The 25,309-nt window shown below is 34.8% G+C and overlaps 1 protein-coding gene across 19 annotated transcripts in view; it reads left to right on the top strand.

Annotated features, from left to right (window-relative positions):
- PARD3 (par-3 family cell polarity regulator) overlaps positions 1–25,309 on the top strand; it is a 664,605-nt gene that overhangs the window by 489,388 nt on the left and 149,908 nt on the right. For all 19 annotated transcript variants that reach the window (XM_042991413.1, XM_042991418.1, XM_042991416.1 and 16 more), the window contains 2 exons: positions 5,277–5,387; positions 19,437–19,679. In XM_042991413.1, coding sequence (XP_042847347.1) covers positions 5,277–5,387; positions 19,437–19,679 — 354 coding nt within the window. The remainder of the gene's footprint in view (positions 1–5,276; positions 5,388–19,436; positions 19,680–25,309) is intronic.

The raw sequence follows: 25,309 nt of genomic DNA, 5'->3' as shown, positions 1-25,309 counted from the left end.
GCACAGAATCTTTAATCCGACTCGTGGCACAGCTGGTATCTCTCAAGGATCTTTAGGGTAAATGGCAGCATCATCACAGTGGTCAAAGACAGGATACCACAATGGCTGTGTCCTCCAGAAACAACTCCTATATTAATAATGAGTTACTGGAGAAAGGAAGTGATTGAATCATGTGATGGTGCAAATATTTAGAAATGAGGGGCAAAATGAGTTAGATGACAATGTTGACCATTCTAGTCTTGAAGTCAGATGTTCAGGGAGGATGGGTGGCTTCTAGTCACTGACACTAAATTTGTATTTGAACCATTTCAACACTCTCCCAGGCAAGCGGTATCACGTAACCTACATGCTTGTTAGGGTAAATAGTAAGGCAAGTATTATAGCAAAGCCCTCTTTAGATGGAAAGACCTTGGTAATTAGCTGTGAGAAATACCAGATTTCTAGGTGACATTTCAGTGATTTTTTTTGAAGAAAATCTTATTTCAAAAATTATTCCTCAAAGCTTACGAGATAATTGGTGCTGGTTATTGTGTTCATCTATTTTTAAGTAAGGCAGAAGATTTTTAAGACTTCTACTGTATCATGTTTTCAAATACGATATTAGGAAACTCCATTTCATTACAAATCCAATTATATTTTTTATTTTATTTATAGCAGGATGCTGTGCATGATATCACTCAGCATAATTTTTTCTGAGGATCTCTAATTTTATTAGCAATATAAAATATAGTGAGATATTTCAGTGTTATTTATACTGCAGACAGAATTGGGTTAATTTATTAAAAACTGAAATGATGGTTTAGTAGCATGAAACTCTTACAGTAAAATTTTAACGACAGTTCTTTCTATATGAAAAGAAGAGAATTTTGTTACAATCCGGTGATTTTTTTTTTCTTTTCCCGTTCATCAACAAGTGCATGTTTTGCCCATTATTCTTTACTATAGTAATATATGTGGCCGATCTGGCAGACAGCAATGATCTCATTTGTAACGCGTCATAGTAAAACCCATTTAGCAGATTACTTGGAGATTACTTTAGCTGAATGAAAACACTGCTGTATTCTTTATGAAGAAAGCCATATGTTTAAGAAATGTTACAATCAATTCTACTCTTATAAGACAGGGCTCATCCACTGTATCTTTCTGTGAAGGAGTCTTTAGTGGCTTGGTGGCATTTTTGTACTTTCTTCATATAGCAAGGACCTGTGACATTTTTCTCTATCAACTTTTTCTCTCAAGCTTTATATTTTTATTTTTGTCTCTTATTTTTTTTTAAAGTCATTCTTCTATATTAATATACCCTAAGATATGACTAGCAAATTTTTCCCCAGGTGCTGGGGTCCATGATGACTTTCTGTTCCAGGGTCACACCCATTGGATAGTAGAGCTTTCTGTTTGAGCATGTGTGGTGGTTAGTCAGAAGGCAGTTCCTAAAACCGATTCTTTGCTGAGAACGGGTTTGCTCCCTGGACATACCAAGTACAATATTTTTTTCAGCTTTGCTGTTCTTTGGAAAGTGACCCATTTGAAATTCATCTGTGGCTTATAAAAGATAATAAAATAAATGTAATTGATGTCTTCCAAGTTTTAAGCAGCTTGCTATGGAATAGTTGTTTTCATAGGTTAATTACTGATTTTAGTTGTGAAACTGACTTTGAGAATACATGTATAGCTCAAATTTTTCAGTGACTTCACCCCTCTTTGCAGGAAGAATTAAACTGATAAATTAAGAGAACACTACAATGTATTGGCAATGAATGAATGAGTGTGGAGCTACTTTCTTTTTCTTTTCACACTCTAGAGTTGTTGGTATATATCTTTTTTCACCTACAGCCTCTATTTTATTCTGTCAAAAAATTACAGCTGAGGGATTCATTTTTATCCCAATTATAAAGTATTATGCTGTGCTTTTATAGTATGCCTTAAAGAAATCACATAATTTATTAACTAAACCATGCATTAGGGGAAGTGTCCAAATGTAAACTTATAAACATTTTATCTATGGTTTCTTTACTTTTTAATATATTAATCTTGAATTTATACTTTTAAAAAGGAAGTATACTATAACAGTTTAATAAATTTACAAATAATAAAATAATATATTCTGGTGATTCAGAGGCAGCATAGGAAATATTTTAATATCAAATAAGTGAGAAAAAAGCAGTTCTTAAATATGAGTCAGGATTCACTTTTTTTTTAAATCATGTATACTTAGAAGAAAAGTTGAAATTTGATAGAGGTATAAAACTGAAACTTTCTCCACAAACTAGCACCAAGTTCATTAAAAAATAAATATCTAACCTAGGTAATTAAACTCAATGTTAGGTTTGGTACCAAAAAAATATCTAAACCTTTAAATCATAGAAAAGTCAACCACTCTTAATTTTTCCTTATATTATTAACTCAAAGAGAAAATGTACATGATCTCTTATAAGATTAAAGTGTACCTCTTGGTACAAAGAGATATACATTTGACTCTTGAACAATACGGGAGTTGGGGTACCAATACCCTGTGCAGATGAAAATCCATGTGTAACTTTTGACTCCCCTAAAACTTAACTTCTAATAGCGTACTATTGACCAAAAGCCTTACCAGTAAGGTAAGGTAAGGTAATCTTTTTACCAATAAGATAAACAATGTACTAACACATATTTTGTAAATTACACATACTATCTACTGTATTCTTACCATAAAGTGAGCTAGAGAAAAGAGAATGTTATTAAGAAAATCATAAGAAAGAGGAAATATAGTAGTATACTGTATTTATAGAAAAAAATCTGGGTATGAGTGGATCCATGTTGTTCAAGGATCAATTATATATCTTGTGTCATGGCATAGTGGTTTTGAATATATGTAATCTAGAATGTGAACCAAAACACTTCTTTAAAAGCAAAACAGGGGCGCCTGGGTGGCTCAGTCAGTTAAGCATCTGACTCTTGATTTTGGCTCAGGTCATGATCTCATGGTTCATGTTCAAGTGCCAACGGTGCAGAGCCTGCTTGGAATTCTCTGCCTGCCTCTCTCTCTCTCTCTCTCTCTCTCTCTCTCTTTCTCTCAAAGATAAAAAAAAAAAAACATAAAAAGGAAAAGAAAACAGGTCAATATGGCAATGTTGCATCATTTGAGGGATATTTATGAACTGAAAAATGGTTAAAATGATTTCTTTAGGAATCCCTCTTATAAGTAAATATCATATGTTTAGATTTGAATTTGCACTTTTCTTGATGTTAGAATTTGATACATTTTATATTTCCAGATGCCTCAGTGTTGCAGAATTTTCAGGATGGGAACTCATGGGGGCTTTAAATACCATCTACATGCTGATGATGCTCAAATTAATTTGTCCAGCTCTGTCCTCTTCCCTGAACCCCCTGTAGATGCTTAATATATTTTTGTCAAATGAATGAACATTATGTTTTAGATGTTGGCTCCTACTGAGATGTATCAGTTTTTTATGTTCACTCTTTCATTTATTTATTAATTCATTCTATAAAGTCAGTCATTATGCCTTACTCTTAGGCATTATTGATATATTGACAGAAATAAAGGAAAGAGAAAGTTTTAGTTTTTATTTTTAATGCTTTATATTTATTAGTTTTAAAAGCATAGTACATTTATCCCTTGTAAGAAGTGGTCAAATTCCGGGCTCAAGTTCTTAGGGATTTTTTTTTCTCTTTGCAATTGCAATGGTCTGAAGTTAATTTTATAGGCACTTTTGAATGCTCTCTAATAATATACATAATTATTAACGAAATGGTGGTGGTATTTTAACTTTTTTCTTTTTTAACATTTAAAGAATGCTTTTCTTTCCTTATTTATTTTATTTTATTTTATTTATTTCAGAGAGAGGGAGCACAAGTGGGGGAGAGGGACAGAGGGAGAGCAAGAGAGAGACTCCTAAGCAGGCTCCATGCTGAGTGCAGAGCCCCACGTGGGCTTGATCCCAAGACCCTTGGATCATGACCTAAGCTGAAATCAAGAGTCAGAGGCTCAACTGACTGAGCCACACAGGCACCCCATGTCCCTTTCTTATTTATAAATCCCTTTGCAAACAGTATTACTATTTAATGTATGAGATGTTCCTGTGTACACATGTACATTCCCATATACTGTAAATTCGTATTTGAAATTAGATTTATATTAATAAAAGAAAGACCTATGCTACAAACCAAGCCATTAGTTGAAGTACTTTTTTTCTCTTTTATATCAGTTTTCAACTACCCTTTTTTTTTTTAACTCTTCTCCTTTTTGATATGATTATCAGCATAAGTCAGATTCCTACTTTGTCTTCAGAAAGAAATAACATATTTTATATATTTATGACTGCTTACTTGAAGAACTATCTATAAAAGGTTTATTTTTTGAAATATCTGGTGACCAAATCACTAAGATGAGTATTATTTGAGGGTAGGTAGTACATGTATGAGCACGTGTTCAGACAACATGGTCTTTTATAGAGAAAAGGAACAGAACAGGACAAAGAATTGATAGCAAGCCAAGGCTTCTGAGATACCTTGGATGCCAGAGAGGGTATTTGTGTTTTCACAGAGCTGCCCAGCTCAGGAGCCATCTGTGAAAGTTTATGTGGACTGGTTTTCAATCATGTGTATGTTCCTCATGTTTGTTTTTGATCAGATATAGATTCCACATTCACCAATTGCTTCTCATCAGATTTCAGAATAGTATTTGATGAGAATGCCTTAATAAGCATTCTTAATTTATAATTTAATAAGCTCAAAGTGTTATAGCAGTGTAAATTATCCTTTGTACTTTAAACCTTGTGAACATGGCCTTGTTTGTCAGTTTTTAAACTATGATGAATGTTTCCAATAAACCTATGAAAGTAAAGAATAGTTGTTTATGGAGAGATTATTAAATAGATGATTGTGGATTACCATTCTTTAGTCTTAAGAGAAATCCATTCTAATGCAGATTTTTGGCCTCTATCATTTGAAGTATTCAGCACTCAGTCCTATACATTTATTGTTTGTTCAATAAGGATGAACTATGAAGTTGTTTACTTGTGTTTTGCCAAAAGAAAAATGGGTATTGAGGCCATTTTCAAAAGGGTTGTCTCTGGAAAGTTCTGATTAAAAGTAATTCCAATAAATTGATTGAAAATATTAATATTGGGCAAAAATCATGATTTGCAGGTGACCTTTTGGCCCTCATTTTGAGGCAGCTCACATTTCATTGAGTACATATGTCTTTGTCACAAAAGAATGAAAACTCATTTTGTATATATTGACAAGTTAGAATTTTTTGTTATCAACAGGTTTGGCAAACATCGAAAAGATGACAAGATTGAGAAAACGGGTAAAATAAAAATACAGGACTCCCTTACATCAGAAGAGGAGAGGATACGAATGAAGCAGGAGCAGGAGAGGTAGACTTCAGTCATTTGATTAACCCTCGTCAGATAGAGCTTTTTTTCTTTTCCACTCTTTTTTCTTTTATCTAATATGAAGAATTTGTACTCCAATGGTTTTTAGTGTTTCTGTGGAATAAATTCAATGTAAAGAAAGATTCAAAGAAAGAATCATGTGTTTATTTGAGGCATTAAAGTGAGTTTAAATGGTTTTAATTAAGATCTTTGCTTAGGAGATAGTTTAGATAAATAACATTAATAGCATAATAACATAATTAAATAAACATTAAGACTGAACTTATAATCACTTTTAAAATCACAAAGAAATATTTACAATTCTGTTTCATTCATTTATGAGTTTATAGTATTTTATAATAATTTTTAAGACTATTTCTCTGGGAATAAAACTTTGAATTTTGATCTCATTTAAAATATTTTGATTTATAACAACAATTGAAGAGACTGTTGCTTTTGGGCTATGTTGTTTTTCTCTCAAACGAGACATTTGTTTCTTTCTTTCTATTTTCCTATCATATTTTGTGAAATTTTCCACTTAAATTTGATTGTTATCTCTTGTTGAGACGTTCCATAAGAACCCGAAAACCAGTAAAATGAATGAAAAGTTACCTTAACAGATATTGAAACCCATTTTGATAAGTGATTAGAATTTCTCTTGTTGTCATTCCCCGGGGATGAGAAAGCCACTTCACATTTTTGTCATTAGAGTTTGCAGACTCATAAGGAGCCCCCTCTGTATCATCACTTCACATTTTCAGAGGTGCCGCAGCAAGAGATAATATGCCTGTTGTACTCTGAGTAATCTGGGGTACGAGGAAGTTTTTGGTGCCTGGCTCAAGGCTGAAAGACTAAATATTGTCCATAACTAAGATTAGAGTCCAGCACCTTCAATTCCAGATTCTTGCTAACAGTTCTAGAGTCAGGGTACTTTCAATCTCACGCTTAATGAATGAAAGAACTAGAAAGAATAATCTATGATGGTTTTCTTTACAAGAGATTAATGTTTGGATATTTTTCCAGTCATCTTTCTCCTATATCTGAGGTTTGGGGCTAAGATAGTTACTCTGATTCTCTGTTTGTAGCTTTCCAGAACATTAAATATACAAGGGGGGGAAAGTATGGACTTTTAATTTATGATGCAAGTCTAGGTTCTTTCTTCTGGTACTTCTCCATTTTTGTTTGTTTTAAACCCTTCCATTTAATTAATTTCTAGGACTCTTTGATCCTTTTCAATTTTGGGATCCCCAAACTTATTAATGGCTCACTGTTGTCAGGCCAAGGCACACAATATTCCTTAGTGTATATAATATGGTGCTCAACTGCTCAGTACTATAAACTTCTATCCTAAAAGTCTTTCTTGCCCCTAAAGGAAGAGAGCGTATACCAACTAAATGTATGTACTCAGATTTATCCACAGGCAAATATGTGATTTGTTAGAGAACAATCTGAGCAATAGAAACATTATACCTCTCTTCTATTTTGATGCCAACTATAGGGGATAGCTTCATGTATCCTGTACCATTGTTCTTATTTGAAATATTCTTTTCTTCCGGTTTAAGATGGTTACTGTGTTTCAATGCAGAATTCTATCACCATTTTCCAAGATACTTGTTATTATGCATAGTCAAATTTTTACAGGCAAACAATGATTTTTACATAATGGTTTCACTTGTATTATTAATTTGCCTAAGGCACAGTTCACTTTCAGTTTTGCTTTTAATCTCCATCTCTGTACCTCTAATGATGCAATACTTCTGGGAACTAGGTTGGTCATAATGAATTTACAATGTGCAGGAGGCCTAGAATAAAAATCTTTTAGGGTCAAGGAACCAGTGAATGGTCCATTAAAAAAAATCAATTAGCTTCATAATTTAAGGAAACTATTATACTCTGACTTTGTACTTCAGGAACAATTTTTATAAGTATGTTTTATTTAAACTCATGGATCTTGTAATAGAGCAAGTGAATGCATGAGACTTAGTGAATTACATAAGTGGGGCTCGTTTAGTGTTTGGTATTTGGATAAGGCAAACCTTTTGTATGTCCTCCTTTCTGTTCTGACCAGTGGCACTGGCGGTGCTTTGTTGGAGAATGCAAATTGCAACTTCTTTGGGAAGAATTTGAGTGGAGGAATAGATAAAAATAAATAAACCACTGCTTATATTCTCATCATAGCCTTTACTCATTGCGGATTAGTAGTGAAGCATCTCTTTTAACATTATTTACCACTGTAGCTATTTGAATTCCCAAAATTATTTTGGGTGATTTCATATGAAAATAGAAAACCAGGGGCGCCTCACTTGGATAAGTATCTGACTTCTGCTCAGGTCATGATGTCACAGTTTGGGAGTTCAATCCCCGCATCAGGCTCTGTGCTGACAGTTCAGAGCCTGGATCCTGTTTCAGATTCTGTGTCTCATTCTCTCTCTGCCCCTCCCCCACTTGTGCACTAGCTCACTCTCTCTCTCAAAAATAAATAAATGTAAAAAAAAATTTTTTTTAAATAGAAAACCTGACATCCTTTAGTTATTAGTTATGACATGTCCCAATCCAAAAAATAGTTTTTTGACCATACACATCCACGAAGCCTGAATATGACTCAAGATATAAATATGGAACAATTGAAAAGACAATGAATGTCATTTCAAATGTGTTCTCCTACCAGGTTAAGATCTATTTAGATAGTTAAAGTAAATTAGATTCTTCTGAGCATGGGTCTGAGATTACATTTGATTTCATTTTTGCTAACTTCCTCCCCTTTCCTTTCTACCTGCTATCATCCTTGGGAGATGGAGTCTTGAATAAATGCTGTTCACATAGGAAGAGCCCAGCATAGATCTGTCCTCTGTCTCTACTAGCCCTGCCCTGCCAAGCAACTTGAGACTGCATGTGTAGGCTCTCTTCCTGAGAAGCAGGGAGTCTGGGGATAATGCCAAGGGTAAAATTAGCTGGTCCCATGATGTGCTATTTTGACTTCTGACTCCAAGCTCTGAACCTAGTTGCTTGCCTTTCAGAGATGCTGTTGGCCACATTTGGGCTAGCTGGGGAAATGAAGCAGAGTGATTGGTATTTGGAGCCGAGGTGTGAATTCAGTGCTTGCTGCCTCTTATTGGGTTGTCTTTCAGGTGTGCCTAGGGACAAAGCCCCCATTGGCTCATTTCCACCACAAAAAGATTAGGCTTCAAACTCCTAATAGAATATATTTAATTAAATGATCTGTGTAACTTCAGGCTCACTTAGCTTCCATTATGGTGACCAAGTGTCTGAAGTAATGTTTGGCTTTCTATTGTATTTTTGCTCCAGTGGTACCTCCCCTTAGGCTTTAAAGGTTGATATTGAACAGTGTAGTGTGGGAGTTTCCCAAACAATGTTTAGCAGTAGAAAAAGGGTTCCACAATGCAAATCTCTTTGAGAAACACTTGGTTAAGCCAATTGATGCATATTTCTTTACTCCATTATATCTCAAAACTCTATGTTAATGTACCTTGTGAGTTACCAAGATATGAATAGAGATTCATCATTTCCTAACTCATTTATTCACAGAACATCCCCCTTCACTTTTTGTTTTCTGTGGAATACTAACATCTCAGAATTCAGTCACTTGGGAAATACTGGCAAAGACCATTGGCTCCTGGGTCAGCCATATCCAGCTCATTCATCTAACTGACTGTGGAACTCAAGGTTGATTGTTTCCCAGAATCATGAGCAAATGTAGAACCACTGTTGGTGATCTGTCTATATTTCATGGCTTCTGTTTTGTCTACTTATGCATCTTATTTCTGTTCTGTCTTTCATTTTCCATTGTTTTCTTCCCCTCATGTTTTTACCTGTTTAAAACATGTACCTTTTTAAGGTCTACATCTAATGTATTCTAATTCTAAATCTATACACAATTTGAAAGAAAAAACATAAATTTAAGCCCGGAAAATAAAAAATTATCTGTAATAACATCACTGTTAACATACTAGACTATGCCTTTCCAATTTATTTCCTATAAAATATGTATTTCCACACATGCATACTTTCAAAAAGCTAAATCTATTTTCATTTTGATTTATTTTGCATTTTTGTACATTCTTAGAAAACCATGTTAAATTTTTTTCTGGAACAAGGTCAAGTCTGTATGAACAGATGGATGGATGGGAAGGAAGGACAGAAAGAAGGAAAAAGGTCTGAAAGATGAAATCTCTGTACTATCTGGCCAGATTCCTCAACTCTAAAATATTTACTTCATATGTTATTCATTCTATTATATATATGATGCTAACTGGCTTGCATTTTGTATTACTCAGCAAGGGATACCTGTTCTGATATTCTTATCTGTATCTATGTAGTAAGTTGTTCTTGGAAGTATTTTAAAGGGGACTGAATGATTCTAGTGGAGACATGAAAAAGTTAAGTGAATTTCTTATGAAATTCTCCCAGTATGTGAAGGATATTTATAAATCTGCTAAGGAAATGTATGGCTAGAAATGTTCCATTATTCAAAGAGATAATCCTTCTTAAAAGCTCGTGTTTCCAGTACTGGGGCCATTAAACTGTATGTGCTGCATGTGCTACACCCAGTTCTCGGTGCATCATTTTGCAACTTTGTGTGGCATTTCTGCATATGGTTCCCATTCACTGGCATTTCTTTTTTCGGTTTTACCAGTTGTTTCCAATATCTGCTTTGTGTAATTACTTGAAATTTTAATAGAAACTTTTTTTGTGGTGTTTCTTAGTTGGTAAGATCCTTTTCAAAAGATGCAGAAGTTAACATTTAAGCTAACATTTAAAAATATTATAATGTAGTAGTAAAGTGTGTTTAAAGTGCATGGATAAAAAGTTTGTGAAATTACAGGAGAAACAATCAATAAAGCAGTAATAGGTGTATTCCCCGTGTATCTGAAAGAGAAGAGAAATTTTTACTCATTTTGGCTTCAAACTTAGTATTCAGGCTCCCTGAATTCTGACCGTAGAACCCAGGTAACCTGGATAATCTTTGCATTTAGATCACATATTGTCATTCGAACAAAGCTTAACTTTTAAAAAGTAACCTCTTAGAAAATCTACATTTTTCTATCCTGTAGCAGAATTTTCCATATTTTCTCTGACCTCTTCAGTCCTTCAGAAAAATCACCTCTAATCACTGAAATTAGTTTCATCAGACATTTTTTAGAAAAATTTATTGTTGCAGGTGAACAAAAATTTTAAACAGTCTATTAACTATGTGGAAGTTCACTAGTTAGACCAATATTGAGCATGTGTGTGTGTGTGTGTGCGTGCATGTGTGTGTTTGGAATGGATTTTGTTGAGAGAACATAACTGGAGTAGGAAAAGGCAGTTTTGTATTTGATGAGAACCGTCTTAGATGTATTTGGCATTGCAGCATCTGTTTGAGTTGGAAATAACTGTAGGTGCTTTGTTACTCATAGTCAGAACATAATGTGAGTGGATGAGTATCTGTAAGACTGTGTGTGTTTTGGTTTGTGAAAAATTATTCTAGTGTTTCATTAGTCAGCATAAAGAGAAGTTTTTGTCGTTTCACAATATGTTACACATACCATATGATGGTCTAAATTTTGTGTTATGTTGTTCTTCCTTCTCTCAGGGATCCCTTACCTTTGTTAAGAGGGAGAAAAGATTTAAGTCTGTTAACATTACAAAATTGATATAAGGCAATACAACCAATGCGAAAATAGCTAACTGCAGAGCTTTGGGAAGGTAATAGGTTGACAGGCTAGAGTTAATAATGAACACTCTCCAGAGATGGTAATTTGGAGTCTAGATCTAGTTCTTAAGAACTTAGGTATTTAGCAAAGTGGAGAAATTCTACACCCATATGTAGGCACAGGGGCTCATAGGAAGGAGGTGTTCTTCTAACTCCTTAGATTCTGTGGTTTTGTGTTAGTCATTTGTGGTATCTCTGTGAATGCTTTTTTTTTTTATCTCTTTTTCAACTTTTAGCCATATGTATATACATATATATGTGTGTGTATGTATATATGTATATATTCAAATATATACATATATGTATATATTCAAATATGCACTTATATTCATATATACATATATATGTTTATTTTAGAGAGAGAGAGAGAGAGAGAGCATGAGCAGGGGAGAGGGGCAGGGGGAGAGAGAGAGAGAATCTAAAGCAGGCTCTGCTCTCAGCACAAAGCTGGATGTGGTGCTCAATCCCATGACTGTGAGCCAAAACCAAGAGTTGGATGCTCAACCAATTGAGTCACCCAGGCGAACCACCATTTAATATTTTAAAACTGATATCGTTTCACTTTTAGTATTAAGGGATGAAGCTTAACTTTTCCCCACCTATTGTACGATTCCACTGTGGATTTGTACAACTTGCCATTTTCCCTTGAACAGGAAATGTACCTTCAAAACAGTTGGTCCTAGTCATGAATTTTTTTTTTTTCGGGACCCATTTAGAATATGGAAGGCTTTTCGTCTCAATTATCTTTTACCTCAATATTACCAAGAGATAAAATCCCACTTAAAATGATGGCTGTTTTCAAAGTAAGAAATTTAGTGGAATATTGTCCCTCTCTTCGGAGTTTGGCATTGATGCCAAATTGGAAGCTTCTGTATTGGGAGGAGCCAGTTGTGGGATTTATGTAGCAGGGTTGCCTGATGGATTGAGGAGTTGAGCCACAGTATTTCTGAAGTCTTCCATCTGATGAGGTGTTTTAAGGGGCAAATACAGCATTCATTCAGTTGACCACAAGCTACTATTAAACTGAACCATTGCTTCCAGTTATATTGTAGTTTAAATTTCATTCTGCCATGCATTTAGGTTTTATTTGATGAATGTCTGTAATACTGATTTTCAGAGAGAGGAAATACTGTGAGGAAAAGATCTTTGTTCCCAGAATGAGGCTTCTGGATGGCAGGCCAATAAGTTGGGGATAAAATGTTTCCCAAAAGAGTTGATTGCAAGGTTTTAAACATTGTTTTGAAGATATTTAACAACTATCTGATATGTAGCAATGCAACATTCATTTTAATGTTTTTTTTGGAAACTAATATTAGTATATTTTATCTTCTGCAGACATTTACAGCATTTTTATTAACATTATTAAAGGTCAATTTCTATTTCTTGGAGTGTTCTAAAAAATGCACCATGGTTGTTCCATGTATCGAAGTTTTGTTACATTGGAGGTGACGTATTTAGGATTTAAGTAGACCATTGATTTCCATCCTGAGGAGTTGGTCACTCGGTAGTGATTCTCATGCCTGTACCTTTTCTGGATATATGAAGACCATACTTCATAGTCATAAAACAGTTATTTTCATCTTACTCTACTGCAATTAGTGCTAAAAGCCATTTATTGTAAAAGCAAAAAATCCTAATGAATAGAAATGTTACAAGAACAGAAGTCTTGTGTGTCTTCATCATGCATCATCCATTTTAATTAGAGAAAAAGGTGGTGAACACTGTGACAAGAGTCTAGAATTAAAATCATTAATTGATGTCAAGCTGAAGAGAGACTGTTAGCATGAATTTAGTGACAGCAGGAAAGAAATTAACCTTATTACTTTATTTAGTATATTACATTATTTTGTGTATTGTTTTCTACGCAGATTCAAGGCAATTTCATTATCATAGTGCAAGATACTTTTCTTTTTTTTTTTACCAAAAGGGTGAGAATATTTATGTTCGAACATAACAGACTGATATGATAAATTCTTCACTTGTTAAGTCTTACAAAGTTTTAAAAGTTTTGTTTTTGTTTATATTTCAAGAGCAGGAAAATAGTGCACGATGATGTTGCCCATCAACATCAGTCACTACGGCTGTCTGCTCTCAGAATAGTTCTCTTGTATAACTATGAAGGACTATCTGAAACGCTTACAGCAATAGACATTTATTTCTTTGGCTAAGTTTTGGGCTAATCAGTTACTTCTGTGATTGCTGAAGTTTGGCCCAAGATAAATAGGAGGGATAATGCTAAACAACAACCTGACTGTTCAGAAAAACGAATGGCTCTCACATCTTAGAGATAATTTGTGACCTGAGGGTCATGATAAAAGAATAGAAGAGGTGTCCTTTCATAGCACTGACCATCTGGAACTATTAAAGGCTGAACTGCAGTATAATCACTGTCTTTTTTTTTTCAAGTTTCCTTAAGAAACTATATTATTTTCATTAAGATGCCAAAGATATTTTCTCCCCTGATCCAAATATTTCTTTTCTAATATAAATCTCTCAAGAAATAATGAAAATATATTACATGTAAATATAACATGGTTGCGTTCCAGAGTCCCATTTCTCACTTTACAATAAACAAGACATTCAAGTATAAGAGTATATAATAAAGAAAATCATTTGTTAATTTGACTGTGAATCGTCACTACAATTCACAAACCATAGTGTGTTCCTGGTTTTAAGAATCTACTTTTCAGTGCCATTTGCACAGCAGCAGGCTTCATTAGCAATGATTCCTAGAATGAACTTGAAAATGCACGTTAGTCCAAGCTGGTAACCAGATTCTTTAGCCTGCTGTGGCACTAGCGCCACTTCCTGAGCCACAGGTATGCTGCAGTTTCATTCTGAGGTTTCCGTCACAGCTTTTGTGGCTTGGGGATAAATTCATTGGTGACGACAAGGTAAACAATAAAAATATTAAGTTCATATGTTATTGGAGCTTAGACAAAAATTAATGCCTTTAGACGGTGCTATAGACGTGACTAGGTTTATTGGATTCAATGATTAGTGGCAACTAGTAATAATGTACAAATTTGGGTAAAAGAAAGCAAATGGGACTGGGCTTTATGAATAGTACCGCATGCTACTGTTGAGCACTTCTTCTGAGCAATTGACTTGATAGAAATTGAGTCCCAAAATGAAGATTAGTTTCTGTGTAATTTGGAACAAAAGAGCACTCAATTCCAGGGCCCATCAATAATATATTGAAACAATTGTGCAAGAAGTTTGGGGAGATTATTTAGGTTTTGTGCTTCCCTTGAGAAGAGAATGTTCACATTCTCTTTTTCTGGTGGCTTCTTCTGTTAACAGGGCTGCATTTTCTAACATAAGTAAACTGGATTTTCTTCACTTTCCGTGGACTGAAGTTCAGCTACCATAGGGTTCACTCATTTATAAACCAATCCATTACTGTCTTTGATTTTAGGGGGTTCTCCTAAAATATGGAGAGTTTGGCTTTATATCTATGGTAGCCCTCCAAATTTCTACAGGTTCCCAAACTTCAAGACTTATGTGAATGCCCAGTCATCCTGGATATTACCTGTAGTTAGGTGATTGTCTGATGGTATCACATATAGTAGTAAAGTGGATTGTCAGATAAGTGATCATAAATGAGCTTCAAATAATATCCCATTGAATTGAAGAAAGAAGTAATTTCTCCCTTCTGTAGTTTTTCCTGCCTGAATACAGAGTCAAAAAGACAGTATGATGCAAAGAATAAAATTATCTCTGAACTTATATGAACTTTTCATCATGAATATCTAATATTTAGTAGTAATCAGCCTTTATAATAACATCCTTGACTGTTATAATCACTCCTAAATGAATAAGTAGACTAGACTATAATAAGAATTCTAGTATAAATTTAGCTAAATTTGACATTAGAATTTGACTTACTATTTCTCCTATGGGTATTATGTCTGTGGGACTTTTATTTATTAGAATCTAGGACCCTTCCTGATTAAAAAAAAAAATTAACTTTTCAGTAGTCTCTTATAAATTAAGTTATTGGTTTTCACCTCATGAAATAAGGTCCTTCTAGGGAGGTTTTGGGAAAATGTGAAGCGTTTTTGCTTGCCTCCATGTCTGAGGACACTGCTTGATGACATTCAGCGATAAGCAGTTGTGCAAGAAGTTGTGCACAGTAACAAATTATCCTTTCTCAAATGTCACTGGACCCCTGTTGAGGAGCACTAAGCTAGGTGAATTTAAGTACTTCCATTTCATAGCCTGGAAATAAAAGAAATTAGAAAAAAATGACCTAGCAGTTCCAAAATTCAGATAAACAAGACTGGCATAATGGTGATAGCCTTGATGTAAGAAGAAAACAAGGGAGAAAAATGCAAATTTTGCTTGCAATGCTGTGTGACAACTTTCTGGGTTTTTAAAAACTTTTTATTTTGGATTAATTTTTGATTGACAGGAAGTTGCAAAGACGGTACAAAGAAGTCTTGTGTAGCCTTTATCCAGTTACCCTAAACTGTTACATCATACATGCCTATAGTACAATATCTAAACCAGGAAACTGGCATTGGTGCCATGTGTATACATAGTTCTGTGTCATGTAATCACATGTGTGGTTCATGTAACCACCAATGCAATTAAGAAACAACTGTTCCATTGCAAAGATCTTCCTCGTGCTAATCTGTTATGGTCACACCCACCCCCCTGCTCTCACCGTTGCTAAACCCCACCGTGATCACCATCACCCCATTGTGTTCTGTTCACCATGTCTATAATTTTGTCATTTTGAGAATGCTATATAAATGAATTCTTATAACATGTGACCTTTGAGATTGACTTTTTTTTCCCACATAGTTTAATAATGCCCCTGAGATTGATTCCAGTTGCTGTGTATATTAATAGTCTGTTCATTTGTATTGCTGTGTGGTACTCTTTGATAAGGATATGCTTTGGTTCGCTTGACCATTCACTTATTGTTGCATATTTTGGTTATTTCCTGTTTTCGAATATTAGAAACAAAGTGTCTATGAACAATTGTGTACAGGTCTTTGCATGGACTTAAGTTTCTATTTCTTTGGGATAAATGCCCAGAAGTGCAATTGCTGAATGGGATGGTAAGTGCATGTCTAGTTTTGTGAGAAACTGCGAGACTGTTTTCCAGCTGATGGTACCATTTTACATTTCCACCAGTAATGTATGTTAGATGCAGTTTCCTTGCATCCTTGCTAGCATTTGATATTCTCACTTTTTTAGCTGATCTGATAGGTGTGTAGTGGTAGCTCATTTTGGTCTTAATTTGCATTTCCCTAATGGCTGCTGTTGTTGAACATTTTTATCTGCTTATTTGTTATCAGTATATACTTTTCAGAGAAATAAATTGCTTCTTGTCTTTTGCCCTTCTAATTGGATTGTTGTTCTCATTGTTGAGTGTTAGGTATTCCCTGTATATTCTGGACATGACTTCTTTGTCAAATATGTGGTTTACAAATATTTTCTCTTGGTCTGTACTTGTCTTTTCATTGTCCTATTAGAGCCTTTCAGAGAGGAAATGCTTTTAGTTTTGGTGATGTTGAATTTATTTGTCTTTTCTTTTATGGATGATGCTTTTAGTATTCCTAAGAATTATTCTGCAAGTGTTAGGTCCTGACAATTTTCTTCTAAAGTATTAAAGTATTACATTTTTACATTTAAATTTATAATCCATTTTGGGTTATTTTGTATAACGTACGATGTTTAAATCCAGGGTGCTTTGTTTTTTGTTTTGTTTTGTTTTTGTTTTTGCATAAGAATATTTAATTGTTCCAGCACTATTTATTGAAAAGAATGCTTTATTCTATTGAATTGATTTTGCACAATTAAAAGAAATCAGTTGGCCATACTTGGCTATTTCTGGATTCTTTATTCTGTTCCTCTGATCTGTGTATCTGTCCCTCCACAGATACCACATAGTCTTGATTACCATGGCTATATTCCATCTCAAAATCAGGAAGTGTGATTTTTCCCAGTTTATTATTCTTTTTTTTTTTTTTTACAATTGTTTAGCTACTCTATCCTTTTTCTTTCTATATAAATTTGAAAATAATCTTGTCTATATCTGCAAGAATCTTCCTGGGGTTTTTATAGGAATTATATTAAGCCTGGATTTCAACTTGGAGAGAATTGACTTCTTTACTATGTTGAGTCTTTGATTCATGATCACAGTAAATCTCTCCATGTTTTAGATTTTCTTTGATATTTTTCATCAACATTGTATAGTTTTCAGCATACAAGTTGTATGCATGTTTTGTTAGATTGATAAATCTATATATATAGATATATATATGTTTATACATATCTATAAACCAACCTTTAGTTTATCTGTGTATCTGTATATTTATGTATATATTCCATTTTTTAGTGCTTGTAAATGACATCATATTCTTAATTTCAGCACCCATGTTCATTGACAGCATATAGAAATACAATGGATTTTTGTGTATTAATGATGTATCTTGTTACTTTGCTGAACTCGATCTTTAGTTCTAGGAAACTTTGAGATTTCTTGGGGTTTTCTGTGTATGTAGACCTGCAAATATATCATTATGTCATCCACAATTATTTCTTTTTTCCCAATCTGTGTACCACCCATTTCTTTTTCTAGGCTGATTGCACTGTCTAGAATTTCCAGCACTATGAGGGAGCAGACATCCCTACCCTTTTCTTCGTCTTAAGATTCAGTTTTCGGGGCTCCCGGGTGGCTCAGTTGGTTAAGAATCTGACTTGGGCTCAGGTCATGGTCTCGTGGTTCATGGGTTCTAGTCCTGTGTTGGGCTCTGTGCTGACAGCTCAGAGCCTGGAGCCTGCCTTGGATTCTGGGTCTCCCTCTCTCTCTACCCCTCCCCCACTCATGTTCTGTCTCTCTCTCTCTCTCTCAAAAAAAGAAACATTATTAAATATTTAAAATAAAAAAAAGATTCAGTTTTTCTCCATGATGTATAATGTATGATGTTACTAATAGGTTTTTTGTAGATGCTCTTTATCAAGTTTAGGAAGTTAGTTATGCTCTATTACTAGTTTTTTTAGAGCTTCTGTCATGTTGGGTATTGAATTTTTTCAGATGCTTTTTCTGCATCAATTCATATGATCATGTGATTTTCTTCTTTAGCCTGTTAATAGGTTGGATTACACTGATTGATTTTTGAGTGTTGGACCAGCCTTGAATTACTACAATAAACATCACTTAGTCATGTTATATAATCTTTTTTACATAGTGCTAAATTCTACTTGGTAATATTTTGCAAAAGATTTTTAATTCTATATTCATGAGGGATATTGGTCCATAGTTTGTTTGTTTTTTAATTTTTTTATGCTTTCTGTGGCTTTTGTATCTTTTCTGTATTATTTTGTATATATATTTATGTCATTTATGCTAGCAGTGGTCTGCATCAGATATGATAAAAACAAATAACTTTGTCATGAAATGTTAAGCACAGTCTAAAATATTACTTTATATAAATAAGACTTCACTTTTAAGTATACATTTAAATTTGTAAATATTTAATAGAAATGCTTTTCCCAACAAAAATCATTAAAATTCTATTGAAAGTAGTTTAATTATTTTTAGATAGCTGAAATCAACCTAGGATATAAATTATATCAGTATATTATAGGTTGAAAAGGCCTTTCTACCAAGTAGCTCAATAAAATCTTAGGAAATATTTAAACAATCTTCAGTAAAAGTGGTTATTTATGATCTGTTTCTTAGTTATAACACACTCAAGATTTATTTTAGAATTTGATTGGATGCATGCCTTCTTGTCCTTAATCTCAGGATTTACCAATTCTGTATACATCACATAAAATCAAAGCTGGTGTTATTAAACAGATCTTCTTTTGCCATTAATAGAGAAATTATGGGTGTGGATTATGTTTAGGCTTTGTAATATGTTGAATGTGTATGGTATATTTATAATGAGTAAGACGTATACATTATGCACTCACACATAAATATATAAATATATAGCATGTGTGTGAGTGTGTAACTTTAAGAAAAATCACTTCTTGCCTTAAAAAAATTCATGAGTAAGACCCAAGTGGGTGCCTAAAAACTATCTGTTACTGGCGAATTTCTTAAACTAATTAATAAGTGACAATTTAAATGAAGTTGTAAACCATGACTATGCCTTACTGACGTGAACAAAAGCTATCTGAAGTGATTATTTCAGAGCATGCATGACGTTACCTTGACAATCCAAAATGTATATAACATTGTTTATACCATCAATCTTCTTATAGCTGCATGAAATAAAATATATTTTATGACCTATTTTGATGAATATTTCTGTATATACAGTTCTTAGAAAAGACATAGTTTCTCTTGTTTCAACTTGGTTCTAATTTTACAGGATTCAAGCCAAAACTCGTGAATTTAGAGAGCGACAAGCTCGAGAGCGTGACTATGCTGAAATCCAAGATTTTCATCGGACATTGGGTTGTACTGATGAGTTGCTGTATGGGGGAATGTCTTCCTACGAAGGCTCGGTGGCTCTCAACACCAGACCCCAGAGCCCAAGAGAAGGGCATATGATGGATACTCTGTATGCCCAAGTGAAGAAGCCACGGAATTCCAAACCTTCGTCTGTAGACAGGTAGGCTGCAGGAGCAATCAAGGTATTGCTTCCAAATCAACTTTTATATAGTTTTTGACAAGGGAGTAGATTGTTCATCAATTCTCAAACCACGGCTGCCTTTTATTAATGGCCTTTAGAAAGCTGTTGTGTCTAAAAGTATTGAGTTTACACAAATCAAAGCCTAATGGAAAGAGGAGCAGAGGTTTTGACAGCTTTTCTAATGATTCCAACATATTTCATCTTGTTCTTAAAATGGTCTCAGACTGGAGAACTAACCTTTACTTTGTAATTCTGAATTTCCTTTTGTTGCTAACAGCACCTCTAGTTATGGTAATTAAACAGATGGGGAATGCCGTGATTTGTTTGACTTATGATTTAAAGGACCTATTTTTTTTTTTTTTTGGTAACATGATTTTCTATTATGAAAGAATTAGTGAATGAGATGTTTAATATAGTCAGTCTTCAAATTGCTTGTTAATAGCCGCAGACCATAGGTGTGATTATGTATATTAGTATAGCACAAAGGAATGAAATGTTGACTTTCAATTAACGGCTACATATTTATTTCAGAATTTAACTGACTATATTTTTATTAATGGCTATATATTATTTCAAATTCTGAAACATTTAAAAAACCTATTTTTCTGCCTCTCCGTTTGTATAGTCAAACACCTTATAAAGTTTAGTTCATGAAGAAAATAATTATCATTCATTTTTAACTGAAACATATGCCTGTTATTGTCATAAACAATAGCTAATCTCATCATGCATTATAATAGTTTCTTATAATCATTGCTTTCCAGGGGAGCTAGGCTTTGAACATTCAAAATAGGTTTCACTTAAAAGGTGTGGTTCTCAAGAGTTAGCCTGCATCAGAACGACCTGGAGGGCTTCTTCAAACACAGATTGCTTAATCATTCCCCAGACTTTTGATTCAGTAGACCTGGAATGGAGTAGTGCCTAAAATTTGCATTTCTACAAAGTTTTCTGGTCCGATGCTGTGCCGCTGGTCTCTGGTACTGCACTTTACAGACCTCTGCAAAACTGCAGAGGAGTTGGAATTATTTCATCTGTAGCACACACGTGTTATCTTGCTGCTACATTTTGCAAGCAGCCTATGTTTTAGTTATTTACTTCCAGCTATTTTTAATAGAGGTTTGCAAACATAACAGGTAAGCTTCCGGCAAACCCAGAAGGAAGCATTTTAAAGAGTAGCAAAAGGGGAAGCAGACGTTAAGGTAAAACTCTATCTAGTCAGATTATTTTTGTTTTCTTTCTTTCCTTCTTTCTTTTTTTCTTTCTTTCTTTCTTTCTTTCTTTCTTTCTTTCTTTCTTTCTTTCTTTCTTTCTTTCTTCTCTCTCTTTCTTTCTTTTGGCTGGATTTTAGGTTTTCTTCATTGTTTTATGAAAATCTATTTGATGTTGACCCTGATGAGTAAGTAATATAAGTTAACATAGAAGGTTATGGTTTATTTAAACCACATTGGTGTGGTCACTTTGAAGATTCAAAGTGCTTGTTAACTAACATTGATGTGTCAAGACTCAAAGAATAAGTTCATTATCAGTAACAGTAACATTTATTAAGAAATCTCTTACTTGTTTTTTGCTGTACTTGTAAAAGCTGTGTGTAAAAGGTCAGATCACACTTGAAGGCCATGAATGTCCCATCGAGTGTGTTTTCTTGGGAGAAAGGGCAGCAGAAACACTGGCATTGCTTATTGGTAACTTTCGAAAGAACTGGAAGAAAATTAATGTTGTATTGATCATTGATAAAAATATGAATCATTCCCAACAGCTTCTGCATCTAGTTTAAAAATCTGGTAAAGTAGGGGATGTTCTTATAGTGGTTTGTTCACATGGCTTTGGAGTCCCACCTGCCATGGAAGATGGGAGTCAGGAGGGATCTCTCCAGTCCCTGAGGGCCGGAAGCGATTGTTTAAATCCCAGTCTGAAACCCAGTGCCCTGCAAGAGTCTAAATCTCCCCTGAAGATGTCTGCAAATTTTCAAAAGGGCTTATGTGCTCAGAGCACCATTTGCTACTGTGCTTCAGCATCCCGGCCTGTGGTCTCGGCTCTGCACCGTGCTGACCCCACACTAAAACTCAGCCTCCTCACTAATTTCCATCAAAAAGCCACTGGGGGACACCTGGGTGGCTCATTTGGTTAAGTGTCCAACTCTTGTTTTCTGCTCAGGTCATGATCTCAAGATTCATGAGTTTGAGCCCTGCATAGGGCTTCATGCTGACAGCACAGAACAGCTTAGGATTCTCTCTCTCCCTCTCTCTCTCTGCGCCTTCCCCACTGATACACACATTCTCACTATCTCTCTCAAAATAACTAAATAAACTTAAAAAAACAAAAACAAAAAGCCTCTTGGCAAAACATTTCAGAGGAGGCTTTGTCTTGGGGATGAGTCAGACCAGACAGTGAACAGTTCAGAAATCACATCATAGATATCACTATATTCAAAAGCCCCTCTCGGCCTCACTCATGCATGGCCTTGACAGCTGTGTACCACTGGGGACCTTAAGTTCTCTGCATCTGTGCCCCCAAATGGTGATTGGATAGAGGATTTCTAAGGCACTGCCAACTCAGGAGAGATATACTTATTTTTTTCTTTAAAAAGGATCACAGAAACTTTTTAGTTTTCTGCAATTCTTATTTTTGCAGAGGACAAGATGTCCATCAAACACCATTATGAAATTATATTAGTAATACAAGAACTTGGGACTTACTGCACCTGTAAAGTACATCTTTACCAACCAGTCACAGAATATGAATTTGGCTTGGAAATAATGGTATCACCTCCATTGTCTTTTTCTGTCAGAAATAAAGTGGTTTAAAAGTGTTTCCCAGACTTGAGTAGTATAGAGACTCTTTTTAAAGGACAATCTCTTCATTCTGCAGTACAGAATTAAATAGTTTTGATTATAATGTTACTTAAATATGTATAAAAATAAAATAGGACTAAACTCCTTCTGTTTACAGCCATTATACAACTATAAAACCAAACATCTTTACAAATTAAATACAAACAAAACAGCAAAACCATTACATTCAAATGAACAACATTAATTTAATGTGGCCAATAATGTGTTTTAAAATCTAAACTCTTGCACAAATCATTAATACGGTCGTGGCTGCTCCATGGCAGGTTCATTTGGGTTTGCTTGTCTACCCCCACAAGCCCAGGGCTGACTCCATTCCCCTGTCTCTTTTCTCAGCAAAATTTCTGCAGTTCTTACGTGTGTGTGTACCCAGCTACCTTTGGCCTGTATGGTGCATCATTGAAACAATTACGCCTGAAGTCCAACCTTCTTTTAAGTATCAGTAATTTGAGACAGTGAAAAAACCATCTCTTGGTGCCTTCACGTTTGTTGACTTAAATCCAGACAGTGAAATAATACACTTATAAGGCGATCTAGAAATGATTATATTAACTTAAAAATAATCATTTGAATGAAATCATAAAACTTGAAACTCTTCAGAGTGTATTTCCTGTACAAAGAATATAGCCAATAAAGAAACTCCCATCAGTTCACTGGATTTCACCAAAATATCCAATTGGTGAACCGGTGCAAATTTACTATTCAAATTTTTGGATTTTGTGGGAGTATAGTAGTCAGTCGACAATCTGAAGTGTAGCCTGCATGTATTTCTGGGATTTTGATTGTTTAGTAAGAAAGCAGTATTCTGAGTTTCATTGCTTAATCATTTTGTTTTGATCCTATAGTCAGAAATGTGGATCTGATAGTTCTGCATGGAAATAGCCAGGGATAATTCATTAAATGCTGTGAATTTGATGACAAAATAGGATATTTTTTCAACTTCCACATATTATTTATAAAATGCTTCTTTTACAAGGTACCTTCATACTACATCTGGAAATATTTCTATGCCTGTTTAATTTGATTCACACATGAACTATCATCTGACTATATGTGTTGGTTACAGTGTCATTTTTACTACTTTTTATGAATGCCTTTTATTAATGCCCTTTTCATATTGGATTGATGCTAAAGAGAAGCCAACCCCCCCCCTTCTCTTTTATATGAATAACAAGGCTTAAAATCACAAAAACAGTGGTGTAGTTACATTTTATCCTGATTATAACCAGGGGCCTCAAAGATTTAGCCATGTAAATGATTCATGATGCTTTATTTCTTTGGCAAGATTGTATTTCCTGTTGGTCATTGTATCTTCAGCTGGCTAGAGTACTTGAGAGTCCGATCCAGTGCTTTCTGATACATTTCTCTCCACTGTGGAAGACATTCTACCTGCCTCACCAATACCTCTTCTTCCCCTCCTCTTTACTTAATAGAATCCCAATTTTGTTCAGGCTGGCAGTGTGCCCACATAAGAATTCAATTTCCCAGGCTCCTTTGCAGTGAAAGGTGATCATGTGACATTCTAGCAAATGAGTTCGAAGTGGATCTAAGCTGGAACTTTCTATAAAGCAGTTTTTTGTTTTTTTTTGTTTTTGTTTTTTTGTTTTTTTGTTTTTTTGGAAAAAAGTGGAGTCAACTCAGCTTTTTCCCTTTGCCATTTTCCCTTCTTCCTGCCTAGAACTTGAATGAACGCTCCAAAGTGGGGTTGATCTAACCGTCTTGAGGATGATGGCCATGTGGAGGAAGAGAGACGCAACCTGGCCCCTTGAAACACTGTTCTAGTCCTAGCATGCCCACCCTCTTTGTCACCTGTATAACTGAGCCCCTCATTTAAGTCACCCTCCATCAAGGTTCTGTTTCATGGAGCCAAATAGCATTCTGAGTCTAGTAAGTTACACACAAGAGCCCAAAGGGAATGATCACCCTTAGATCAAGGCTATCTATTGGAGAACTATCCCCTGGTCAATTCATTTCCACAGTACTTTGTGAAAATAAGTAGTGGGCAAAAGTTTCCACTGATGCTCAATTAGCTCTTCTACTTTTCATTTTATTTACCCTCTACTTAAATAAACGTTATCAATCAAATGTCTGCTGGCAGACATCCTTCTTCACTCTGATACACCATTATCTCCTGGCAACTCCTAACCTCTATCAACAATCCTACTATAAAGTAGGAGGTGGTAGAATGTAATATATAAGAGCCTGAACCAAGGGGCACACTGCCCAAGTTTGGTTCTTGTTCATCTACCATCAGCTGTATAAACTCTATGCTTCATTTTCCTCATCTGTAAAGTGGGGATAATAATGACACTTACTTTACCAGGCTTATGGAGGACTAAGTCTGTTAATGCATATAAAGCACTTAGCACTATGCCTACTCCACTGTAAGCCCTATTTAAATGTTTAATGTTGCTATTGCTTTTAGGAAATGGGCGTTTCCTCAGGAAAGCACAGCATCCCCTCCTGGTTGCAGGAACAAGCAAAGAATGACACTGAAATGAATTGACCTAGGTTTTATTCCTTATACGTAACACACATGCAAAAGTGTGTGCACGTACCTCTGCTGATACCACTTTAGTCATTGAGTAGCTTGGTCTCTAAGTATTCTCCATACATGACATCATGAACAGTTTCTCCTTAAATTAGGACTTCCTGGGTTCAGTATAAGCCATTGCTGAATGAGTCCTTCTTCAATGTAAGTACTTATAAGTGCTGGGTACTGTAAAATGGCTTATTTGAGAGTAAGTCAGGGGATAGTCC

Source organism: Panthera tigris, chromosome B4, assembly GCF_018350195.1.
Source record: "Panthera tigris isolate Pti1 chromosome B4, P.tigris_Pti1_mat1.1, whole genome shotgun sequence".
NCBI lineage: Eukaryota > Metazoa > Chordata > Mammalia > Carnivora > Felidae > Panthera > Panthera tigris.
This window is presented reverse-complemented; position numbering and strand designations above follow the sequence as displayed.